This window comes from Podarcis melisellensis (genome assembly GCF_964234715.1).
Source record: "Podarcis melisellensis genome assembly, chromosome: 4".
Classification (NCBI taxonomy): domain Eukaryota; kingdom Metazoa; phylum Chordata; class Lepidosauria; order Squamata; family Lacertidae; genus Podarcis; species Podarcis melisellensis.
Window position 1 is genome coordinate 71,073,498 of NC_138531.1, and position 12,777 is coordinate 71,086,274.

Here is a 12,777-nt window from a genome sequence, read left to right on the forward strand (position 1 = left end):
CAACAACACATTTTTTTGGCCCACTTTGCACTAAAGCATGTCATAGGAACTCCTGCTGAGTATATAATAATTCAAACCAATGCACTGGAGTGGAATGTCATATCCTATTAAGCAAAGCTTGACAGTTTAACTTGGTTTCACTGCTAGGAATTACCGTAGACACATCTAGTTAGCATCTGAATCCCACAGCCCCAGTCTTCCTCCCAACTGCCAAATCCTCCAGCCTGTCAGCTTTTATCATACTTCCACAGTCATTGCCAGCAAAAGTATTTGGTAACCCAGCTGCGAAAATTTGTAAACTCTATACATTAAATTAATTTTAATCTCAAAATAAATAGCGCAAGTACACTCAGTCTGATTGCCCTTTTGTTTTACCATTAAATCCCATAAGGAATCTTTTAGGAATATTTTTGTTTAAAATGTTGAACTGACACAAAACCGTCATATAAAACCCTCCAGAATCAAATAAACTTTCATAATTAGGTTTGAATGTTGATGGTTTGAATCAACTGGTTATTCAAACCAGACTGGCTCAGAAATTTCTGTGGAATCGTGGTTAAATAGATGATGCGCCTGAGAAGGTACAAGCAGACTCTGTAATATATTGAGTTCCGATGCTTTAAAATAAGTCATACCAGATAATCAAGGGGAGTAGTTCCTCTGAATGGTGGAGTCTTGCTCAGGAAAAGGAGCTTGTAAAAGAGACCATTTTGCTGTGGCTCAGCAAAAAATTAAAGCTGAAACAATGCATCTATAAAACAAAAAAAAAGGTGTTTGTATGTTGGGTATAACAGGACAGACTTCATATAGAAAAACGTCTTCTTTTGAGCATGACCATTAGGAGTGCTTCCATCCTTGTGGAGTACACTTGAGAGTTCTGGAGAGATGAAAGGTATGAGATACTGAATGTTGGCTCAGTGCATCACAATAACATGTTGAGTAAGAGACTAACCCCACTGAAGGCAGCAAACTTACTTGTGAGTAAACATGCAAAGGAATGCACCATCAGTCTTTAAGATAAATGTCATCTGAACCATAAGATACATCCTTTGAGTTGGCATGCGCTTGAATTATTTACCGATCTTTTTCCCCAGCTGTAACTGAAGCAGATCAGTTTCCTTTTAAACCATCCACAGCACCAGAACCCTCATTTACTAAATCTGGTAATTATGTGTTTTTTCAAATGGGCTTAATGAAACCTTCTGTGATGTCATTGCTGGTAGAGATTTTGTTGGTGCTACTCATGTAGGCATTCCTTGTTCAAGCATAGTCCCTGAACAGAGCTCTGGTGGTATGACTGCAAATATACTGCAGGTGCCATCTTGATTGGTCACTAGACTGTTTCCTGTCTAGACTCCCATCAATCTAGATCTCAGCATTTTGGCACTTGGGATTGTTAGATTGTGAGCAATTGATCCTGCCTGCTAGGCTGACGGTCTGAAACAATCACAAACATGGCCTCTGGTTAACAGTTTGACTATTCAACTGTTTTAACATTTCCAGATGTACTTGAAGAATGTGAATGGGAGGTCTGATTGAATAACAGAGCAAATTCCAAATAAAAATATAATAGGCAGTAACTGCCTCTCAGAGAGGTACATTTGATTGTATGTATGTATGTATGTATGTATGTAAAATATCACTCTAGTCCACCTTTCCCAGTGTCAGAAAACTATTTTGAAAACCAATACAATAAATAATCCATTAAAATTATATGACTGCAAAAACAGAACGATAACCGAAATAATAGCAGCAGACATCCATCCAACTATCCCCAGCCTTCGCAAACAGGATAGCCCTTACAGAAGCAAGTGAAGCAGGAGTGGTTAACTGTTTACAGGCTGAAGGGCACTTTGACCCATGGCCAACCTTCCACATCCTGCATGGTAAGGTAGGAATGACAAAGATGGGAAACCACTCCCCCCCCCCTATTTTTTTTTTAATTGTAAACAAAACACTGCAGAATTATTAGACCCTAACAAAAATCTCTTGGTTGATCATATATGAGCCACAGATTAGCCACCCCTGACCTAAAGATTAAGAGGCAGAAATGGACTTCCAGATTGTGGATCTTCAGTAATATTTTCTTGCGTGTATGTTTCCACTGTTAACTCACTTGATTCTAAGATTTTGTACCAAACTCTGACTTTAAAATAGTAGCGTAGCCTTATGTTTATAGGGTAATGCAATCATTACATTCATTCTGAAAGGTTTTCCTCATTTTAATCGTTACCTTTTTTTCTGGTGCAGTTTCGGAGCCTATTACATTTAGCAATGAACTTCCAATAGTAGGTAATGGTGTTTTCCTCGTGCACTGACTGGTCTTGTTCACTTTCTTTTCTCAAAAACCATTTGCATTTTCTCCTTCTGAAAGGTCATCTAACACCATCCTTCCCCCCCCCCATTAAAATTCACCCTTTCTCTAGGTATGTTGATCACTTAGCACATTTGTAACCATTTTCATTTCCACCCCACAGAATTACTTTTTCTTTCCTCGCACAGTGATTCTGTCACCTTTTGAAAACAGCTGGAAGTAGCCACATTACACTGCAGTCAAGTCTTTCGTGTGTGATTCACATTCCTTTTTTAAGCTAGGCTCCAGAAATGGCCGCGAATCATATGAATCACTTTAACCAACCTTATACATGTATTATGGCAACTTTCCTTTCGAAGTCTCTTGTGTTGTCTGCCTTGGTGCACTTCTTTCCCACAGCATGATTTTGTTTCATCACCTTCACCTTCGCATCTGAAAAGCCAGAGCCAAACATATTGGTCTTTAACAGCTCCTAACCAAGTTTTCTCTTTCAGTTCCAGAAGTCAAGCATCGTGTTTCAAGTCCTAAGACAACCATTGGCCCTCATGTGCTGCATACTAAACCTGGTAATTTTCCTCAGTTGTCACATTTAAAATGGTCTGTGTATGCATCTCAGTAACATTCCATGGGTGTAGTTGCCTTCGGTAATACATGAATACACCCCATTCAGTTTAAAGGAAATTTTGCAACCGAAACAAAGTGCAGGATTTCATTCTAAGCCCATAATAGCTGGAATTCAGTGGTGCCCTAGGAAGAGCAGAAGGGGCAATTTCAGACCCTCTCCTTCACATTGCATAAAACACCAAACCAGAGGGTCCTCTGAGGGCTGCAGGTGCTTTTGTGGAAAGACGTGTTCTGCAAATGGAACTCTTTTTACAGTTCTTTGGATCTAAGACATTGATAGTAATAATATATACGTATCGCTTTGGGGTGCTTGAGTGTTTTGTTTGGTCTACATTTTTAAGCAAACTGATTGATCTGCACTTCCAGGACTAATATTATCTTTACACAGAATATAGTTAAATGTTTCATTCTCACACACGTCTCCGAATTTTGCAATAACAGTTCTTTGCTCAAAAAATTACCAAAACGCACATGTAAAAGCACGTTTTGAGTTAAATTGCATACAAAGATTGAGGAAGAAATGGAACGGAACTGATTCATGAATCAGCACGTGCAAAAAATAGAATGATTCCTCCATCCTTAGCATTATAAAACCAGGTCTATTACAAGTATGTTGTCAAGATAGCCTCTTGTTACCCACCCCACAATTGCCATTTCACATCTCCGTGCATAATCATCACTGTTGATGTCTGACCACTTTCCTTCCTTTCCTCACTTTGCTCATTAGCATGACATCTAGATTATCCTTTGATTTGATACAATTTTGGAAAGAAAATTACTAAGAATACATGCATGGACATTTTAAAGGCACATAGATTAATAAGTATTGATTTATCTTTAGTAAAATTTAATAATTCTTCTGATCTACCAGCAGACATTAGTAATATTGTTTTCAGTGTAAATTAAGATTTTTTTCATATTTTATTTTATATGTTTACTCCTTGTTATGTTTTACTATTTTTGTTTGTCATTGTTCTTATGATTTTGTTCACCATTTTGGCAAGAAGCATCATTTATTATATATAAAAGTTTTGTTTTGTTTTTGTATAGACATGAAACCTGTTGCACATAGAACTGAGCCACCCAAGTCTGAACTAGGTAATGATGCTTCGCTGAAATTTACATTCTTCTGTTTTTTATTTTGATTTTTTTATTGTTGATGCATGCCGCTCTGAGTACACTATCAACAGAAGATACAAATATGTAAACATTAAGTAAAACCAAGTGGTATTATAGGAAATGCATTTTCTTTTCTGAAATGCACATGTGTCTTGTTCTTATCTCATATGTGACTCAGACAAGACAGGCCTAATCTCAAATCCACCCCACCCCCCGTTTTGTTTCCAACAGTACCATTTATTACAGACTTGGACTCAATTAACCTCCATATTCATGTTTTCAATGGTCCCAAAGCTACTCCGGGTAATGGATTATTTACTTCATTGAAAAGTATATTTAATCTGTTTATCCTTCTTACAACTTTATGAAACACTAATTGCACTTTGATTCTTCTGCTTGTCATTGACTTCCAAACCATTTCTTTGCTGTTCCATCAAAGAACAACCACCCCCCCAAAAAATCTTCTTCATAAGAAGATTGCCATCAAACACAGCTTCCACACTTCTCTATACTTTTTGGTCAAACTTCATTCTATTCGATTTGAACAAGGCACTGTGTACACGCCAGCTCCCTCGGCCAATAAAGCAAGATGAGTGCCGCAACCCCAGAGTCGGACACGACTGGACCTAATGGTCAGGGGTCCCTTTACCTTTACCTTTAATTTTATTAATGTGTTAATGTTTCACTTGAATTTATCCAGTATTTTGAGTGTTTAAGCAGCTCCTTTTGCATTCATTTTGTCTTCATATTCTAATAGTATATATAACTACTCTCAGTTTTACTTTTATGTAAGAGTATTTGTAATCTTCCCTTCATCACAATGCAATACCAGGGCAGAGCAGGAAAATAAGAAAATCACATCAATAGCAGTCCTCAACAAAAATCCAGAACTCATCCTATAGATAGAAGTGGAACCACTGACTCACCATGCCTCCAACTCTTGAACTGCAGTCAGTCTAGCAGTACAACAGTTGAGAGATTAATAAAAAACAGTGTCCTACTTGTCTCTCTCCAAATCCATCTGATCATATATCTGAGTGACCCAAATCTGTTTCATTCCCAAAGCCAAACCTAAAGCAAGACTGGAATGGGTCCAAATAAATCACTTCTTCCAAGAGCACCTGAAGTTAAGCAGCTACCACCTTCCCTAAGAAAGAAAAAATTGCAATTGGGAGATTTGCCACAAACCTCTTGATCCACGAGGGCTTCTTAATTAGTGGTCAAGCCATCACCTCTTGCAGTGCACCACTCATTTAAGGATGATTTCAGCATTCCCTGGAACCATCCCTTCAGCCCCTTCCTGCTATGTTGTATCAGTCAAGCTTTGTGCCATTGGCACAAATTTCCAAGGGTCTTATCTGCCTTCTCCAGCCATAAAACCTGAAACTGATCCAATGACACCTGAGCAGATGGCGCACTTCTCTAATCCTGCCCCTGATTCAATACCTAGTCATGGAGCTTTGCCAAATCAAAGTAGTTTGGGTCTCTCTGGATCAATATTTGTGTGTTTAAATGTCTGTCAAGTTTCCAAGGGCAGCCAGCCTGTTGTATCCATTCTTATAATCTGCACCTAAAGTCAAAACATGCTTTTTAAAAATTCCTTTGCACGTCTCTCTTTTATCCTTCTTCATTATCTTTAGTAGGAAGTAAGACAGAGGCATGTTGTACCCACATTCATTGCATCTGATCTCACAATAAGATTTCTGAACAATGTACCAATTTATAACTTGCATGCTCTATTTTGTTTCCAGAAGAAAGAGACCCTGTGCCTTCCAGACCAAAAACTTGGCTCAGCCCTGACGTGCCCCAGACCAAGCCTGGTAAATTCATCTTTGTTTTGTATGAATTCATCCATCAGTTTTGCTTTTTATCTATTTTGGCACAGCCTGGAATACTTCATTCTTTTTCCTAAAAATGCAGTCAAATATTCTAAGGGGGCAGAACAGGGTGTTTGCAGGCTTTTATACATGATTTCACTGACACTTGCGGTGCCTCAGAACGTAACCCCTGCATAAACGGGGGGGGGGGGCACTGCCAGTACTTATTTCATTTTTAGAACCCTCTTCCTCCCAACTGCTAGTCGCTAGGACGCACCCCACATGGTGCAGTCTAGAGAAACTGCACGGAATTACAGTGCAGCTAGGCTACCAAAACTGAAAGAAGCATGAGTACTGTGGTCTACTGGAAATCCACTTCTCTCTCTTCTTAAGGAAAACAGCCTCTGTAGTAGCTGCACTTGGAACTTCATCCTTGGGAAAATAGTAAAGGTAAAGGGACCCCTGACCGTTAGGTCCAGTCGCAGACGACTCTGGGGTTGTGGCACTCATCTTGCTTTACTGGTCGAGGGAGCCGGCGTACAGCTTCCGGGTCATGTGGCCAGCATGACTAAACCGCTTCTGGCAAACCAGAGCAATGCACGGAAACGCCGTTTAACTTCCCACTGGAGCGGTACCTATTTATCTACTTGCACTGCATACTTTCAAACTGCTAGGTTGGCAGGAGCAGGGACCAAGCCAGGCAGGAGCAGGGACTCACCCCATCACGGGGATTTGAACCGCCGACCTTCTGGTTGGCAAGCCCTAGGCTTTGTGGTTTAACCCACAGTGCTGCCTGCATCCCATGCAGGGAAAATAGTTAGAACACACAAAATAATGTACATTCATTGCCACTACACTGGAAATACTTCCACTTAGAATTATCAGAGGACAAACTTGTATCGACTTGAAGTTGTAACTTGAAGTTAATCAAAATAAAATGCATTAAATGAGTGCTAGCTTCAAATGAATCAAAGCTGTGTTTTTTCATGTTATGCTTATAATGACTTGTAAGCTTTTTATTGAATACATGCCTTTTTATTTACTAATATTATTGATGATGCAGACATGGAAGCAGTTACTTTTAGAACTGAACAACCAAAGTCAACAATGGGTAAAACATTTTAATCATGGATGATCATATTTGCTTGCCTTCATAATTTGCAATAGAATTTCAAATCCTTTCTGTACCATACTGTACTTTCTTCTTCATCATTTCACCTTGACATTCAGCTTTCTTAGCTGCTAGTGTCTCTTCCATAACATTACTAAAATCACCATGCTGCACTGGGTCTAGAAAAGGACGACATTGCACTGAAACCCCACATCTTTCAAAATTGGACTCATAAAAGATTTAGGGGACCGGGGTCTTGCAGAGTATATGTTCACAAGAAATCACAGCAACTCGAACCCAGAGATGCTCTTTGGCTGGCAAAAATCTTCCTCTGCTCTTTCTGACCTATCAAAGTGACCGAAATATAATGAAGCCATTCCAGCTGCAGAAGACAGTTGCCCTCTTCAGACGTTCTATATTTGTGTTAAGTACACATGCAAGAGGAACACCCAATCTCCACTCCCCATCTGGATAAAGCCATTCCTGTCGCTCTCCATGAGTTGGAGGGCAAGCTTCACAAGTGGAGGTTCCCCATGCATTTTATGGCTCTGGGAAGTCACAGCTTCAAAATATGAAGGGAGATTGCAGGAGCATAGGAGGCTACTCCCTTAAGAAGATCGCCCTCAGCTGAAACGGTGATAGGGCTTGTGTTAGCTCTAACCCCCTGCCCCGTCCAGCCTTGCATGTTCACTTACGATTGAGTATAGAATGCCTAAAGAGGTCCTTTGCACAAATACTTTTAAAGACCTTTCAATGGCCCACTAGAGCCTATATGCTACAACCTGAGACAAAACAAGATGTGATGAAAAATACCACTGAGGTACTGGAAGCCTGTTATATGAGATCATGTTGATTTGTTTTCAACTGCCTCAAATTATTTTTCATTCTGTATTTTAGAGTTAGACTTCAAATCTCTCTGAACTGCTAATTTCATCAGTAACTTTATGCCTCCATTTATTATCACCCAACTCCATTCAGCATGCACACTCTAATGATCACTGGTGGCTTATTGTTTGTTGTTACTTCTTATGCATATGTTTTGTAGAAGTGATGCTTGTGGGCATCCACTCCTACTTGCATTTGGCAGCCCTGTAGTATTATAGTAAAATGGCTCATGTTCAATTCCTTTTAGTTCCTAAAGAAACTCGCCGTGTCCCTGCCAGACCAAGAACGTCTCCCAGCCCTGGTTTAACAACAACCAAGCCTAGTAAGTGGTTCATTATTTTGAGTTTCTGCTCAATTATATTCAGTGTTTGATTATATTCAATGTCTCCTCTACTAAGAACTATTTAACATATAGAGGTGCATCGTGAATATCTACTCAGGGAAGAGTCCTCAAAATAAATGCCATAATAACAATAACAATAATAATAATAAATTTATTTGTACCCTGTCCTCCCCGGCCGGAGCTGGGCTCAGGGCAATTAACATCATAAAACTAAAACAGTATACAAAGAACATAAAAACAGGCAATCAGTTAATTAAAATACATCTTAAAATTAGTTCAGAGCAAATTAAAATCTGGACAGATGGCAGTCCACTGGTAAAATTGAGAGTGGTTAATATTCTCCGGGGCCAACTGTTACCACTGGTCTTATAAAGGACCTGTGGAGGGCTAGGAGGCCACTTTAATGCTTGTTCTTATACAGAAAGAAAAGAATCCGACTGAACCCCAATCAAACACCTGGTGGAACAGCTCCATCTTGCAGACCCTGTGGAAAGATGTCAAATCCCACAGGGCCCTGGTCTCTTGTGAGGGAGCGTTCCACCAGACTGGGGCCACAGCCAAAAAGGCCCTGGCTCTGGTTGAGGCCAGTCTAATCTCCCTAGGGCCTGGGATCTTCAGGGTGTTATTACTTGCCTTAAGGTCCTCCATGGGGCATACCAGGAGAGGTGGTCCCTGATCACTGAAATTTACTAGCATCTTAAAATACAGGAGGAAATCGGTTTAAATTTTGTTTTTTATTCCTTTTACTTTCTTGCCAAATGGAACGTTCTCCTACCCCATACATAAAAATACCATATGTACACCAAATATATACACAGGTGAACACCTTTCCCCATAACAGTCCTGCTTGTACTTTGAAATCTCCTAGGGAGGCCCTTTTGGCTATACCATCTGTACATGAGGTCAGATGATGTATTAGTTTGCCGGAGGGCATTCCTGGTAACAGCATCCCGATTGTGGAACACCCTCCTTGCTTTGGTTCTGTTGAGGCTAACACTGTCCATCTTTTGGTGCCAACTGAAGACCTTCTGAATACGTAGACCTTCTGAATCTGAAGACCTTTGGTGCCCTTCTGAATACGTACATTTATATTCCTCACTGATACACAGTGATCACTGTATTTTTATTCTATTGTAATGGATTAGTTTGGTGGTTTCAACTGTATCATATTTTATTGTATTCTATTTTGTTGTTAACGGCCCTGAGATCATCTATGATGAAGGGAGCGATATGGATTTTAAGAATAAAAATAAAAACTTTATAAAACAAATAACAATTACAAAAATGTTATAAAATATGTACATTAAAAATAGCCATATATATCTATGTTGAGTCTCCTAGCAGTTGGCATGCTCAACAGATAACACAATATCAAAGCACGGGATGAATCACTGCTTAGCAACCAGAACAATGTTTCCCCTTTCTAAACACACTTTTAGCCAACTGAACAAGTCATTTATCTTGTACTGCTTTCTGTAAACAACATTTCCATACATAATGTGCTATGTCTTTTATTCCACCCATGTAGCCATGTTCTACTTCTAAGAGTCAGTGTTATTCAACCAAACAATGCAAGTTGTTGTCTGGCTTGAGCGACTTGCAGTAACAATTTGGATATTGGCCAAGTACAGATATTATGGGTTATAAGGGGGCCATACACAACTTATTTTATAATCAGCATATCATTCTGTATCTTGGTATCAATACACATTGGATTGACTTCCAGCTTTTCTTTCTGTGTGGGAAGGCCTTTTGTATAAATTTGTTCTTGTTTTTTTAATCTTTATGAACACCCACTACATGCATTTTAGATTCTCTGCTTGTTGAATAATTTTTTTCTCCTTTTTAACCAGCAGTTAATAGTTAGCATTTGTCCTAAGGTAGTTCGTTAAGCACCCTTCTCTGCCAATAGATCTGTTGGAAATGCAGGAAGAAGGAGGCAGTAGCTGCAGTTATTAATGCAAGGATGGGAGAACCAGCGGCTCTGACCAGTGCTTTTTTTCTTTAAAAAAAATGCTTAGGGGTACTCTCATTTTGACTCAAGAAAATCACCATTTTATAGTTCAAATTGGGAAAAATAAATACAGTAAATGGACAAAAGTACAAAGAACATACATTACCTCATATTACACAGCTGACAGATCACAGTAACTTCACACATTAAATGCTCGCTTCCATCTGAGACTCAGGAAACACCATGACAGGAAATGAGGCTGCCATCAGGAGTAGCGACGGAACTGACGATTCACCGTGCTAGAGAATAAACTAAAACATTTTAAATTTTTAGTTTCTTCTCCCATTAGATTCACAAAATATTTAGGGGTATGCATACCCCTGCGTCCCCCCAGAAAAAAAGCACTGGCTCTAACCATTGGCCATGCTGTCTGGGGCTGATGGGAGTTGGAGTCCAACAACATGTGGAGAACCCCAGTTTCACCATCCCTGCCTTAATGGCATTTGCAAGGAAGGGCTCCAGCATGACATGTGGATCTGCTGCAGGGCTGGTTCAGCAATGCAAACTGTAGCCAGGCCTACTTTCCCAGCAATTCCATTTGTGTGGGAAAGCTTTATCCTGTCTTGTGGCCAGAGCACTTTCCTGAAAACATGCAAAAAGTAGCACAGAAACGTAATGGGATCCAGACGAAAACTCAAAGGTGATAGTTTGTTGCGTCAAGAAGAAATAAGCTGGTATAGATGCAACTTTAATTCAACTTTTGCACCTTTCAGGTCAAAAAGGGAGTCGCCATGTTCCACCCAAGCCTAAAACGTCACCCAGCCCAAAAACACCTCATACAAAACCAGGTAAGCACATCACTTTCAACAATTATTTTACATCAAAGTGTGTCTTTGGCCAAACCTGTGTCATTGAAACTTACTTTTGCTGTAGTTCACGGTTTATGAATGTATAAAACTGTCGTATACTGAATCAGGCCATTGGTCCACCTAGCCCAGTATTCTCTACTCTGACTGGCCGCAATTCTTTGGGAACCAAAGCAGAGGCTCTTTCTCATCCCCGGTACCTGATTTTGTTTTACCTGGAGATGCCAGGGATCGCACCTAGAGCCATATCCAAACGCATGCCCTAAAATCAAAGGCGGATCCCTGCTGGATCACACCACAGACACATACACTCTAAAACATCCTGCTCTCACTGTGGCTGACCATATGCCTATGAGAAGCAAAACCTGAATGCATAAGAACAGAAGCAGAGGCTGCTGGACAGATGGCCTATCTAGTCCAGCATCATATCCTCACTCTGGCCACCAAGATGCCTGTGGGAAACCCTCAAGCACCAGAGCACTGTCCTCACCTATGGTTTGAATCCACATGATGGAGTGAGCTCCTCTTGCTTTGTCCTAGCTTCTGCCAACCTAGCAGTTCAAAACCATAACAATGCGAGTAGATAAATAGGTACTGCTGCACTGGGAAGGTAAATGGAGTTTCCGTGCGCTCTGGCTTCTATCATGGTGTCCCATTGCGGCAGAAGCGGTTTAGTCATGCTGGCCAAATGACCTGGAAAGCTGTCTGTGGACAAACGCCAGCTCACTCAGCCTGAAGCAAGGTGAGCACTGTATCCCATAGTCAAATTCGACTGGACTTAACCGTCCAGGGGTCCTTTACCTTAGCCTTATCTTCTATGAGTGCAACAGTAAAAAGGTAATCAGTGGCTAGTTGCCAGTTTCTGGACATGCCTGGTTCTTCTCACAATCTATTTCCAAATGGATTTCCACGATAAGCTGACTTCAAAATGTCAGTTTACGTTGGGGTGTGAGGGGTGATGGCAAATGTGACATGAGTCATCCAAAATTCTGCTGAATCAATGTATATGTCACTGAACCAGGTGATAAGTTTCTTTTTTATACGGATATTTATAACACATCATGGCATGACAGAGGGTTATATTCAGTGGTGTTTTGGATCCCTTTCACCTTAAATAACTGTTTTTCTAATGCGTAGACCCGTACAATAAACCTCATTGGTTTTGTCACAGGACTAATGCAAGATCATTTCTCGTCGGTTAAGATTTAGAGCTTAATTTGACATATAGCTCACAACAAAGGATAAGGTGCATGGGCAAAGTGCTTTTTCCTTTACCACTGAGTGTCAACCACCAGTTCTGATTCATCTGGAATTAGTTCTGTGATGGGCTTGCAGGGCAGGATGTGGTTTCTAATGAGGCTTGGAATGTTTCAGAGATTATGTGGTTAAAATTGAGAGATGGAAAGTAGAGGGTATTTAATGCTTAAAGGCTTTTGTTGCTATAATTCAGCTCTCCTTTTCTGTGGATTGTTTGAATGGAATGTGACCGTACAATATTTACATCTTATATTAAAGCATTTCATTTTCTAGCACATTTGTCTTTTAAAGAAGCTTTGTGTATATAAAAAGATTTCCTGGTGAGGTTTGAAATAATGTCGAAATGCAGTAGAGCTGATTTACATTCTGTGGAGACTGGAATTATAAATAGTGTCACTTTTTCCACTATATAGTAGTCTGAAGAAGGCAGCTCTTGAGCATCCTCCTTAAAAAGAAGCATTTGTTTCAATACATTAGACATATGAGA

General features: G+C 40.0%; 1 protein-coding gene across 36 annotated transcripts in view; it reads left to right on the top strand.

Moving 5' to 3' along the window:
• The window catches only part of ABI3BP (ABI family member 3 binding protein), a 140,680-nt gene that overhangs the window by 90,275 nt on the left and 37,628 nt on the right, over positions 1-12,777 (top strand). For 25 of the 36 annotated variants that reach the window (XM_081908358.1, XM_081908326.1, XM_081908337.1 and 22 more), the window contains 9 exons: positions 1,095-1,163; positions 2,251-2,292; positions 2,809-2,880; positions 3,989-4,036; positions 4,289-4,360; positions 5,809-5,877; positions 6,938-6,985; positions 8,118-8,192; positions 10,941-11,015. In XM_081908358.1, coding sequence (XP_081764484.1) covers positions 1,095-1,163; positions 2,251-2,292; positions 2,809-2,880; positions 3,989-4,036; positions 4,289-4,360; positions 5,809-5,877; positions 6,938-6,985; positions 8,118-8,192; positions 10,941-11,015 — 570 coding nt within the window. The remainder of the gene's footprint in view (positions 1-1,094; positions 1,164-2,250; positions 2,293-2,808; positions 2,881-3,988; positions 4,037-4,288; positions 4,361-5,808; positions 5,878-6,937; positions 6,986-8,117; positions 8,193-10,940; positions 11,016-12,777) is intronic. The other 11 variants (XM_081908338.1, XM_081908351.1, XM_081908353.1 and 8 more) reach the window with 6 other exon arrangements.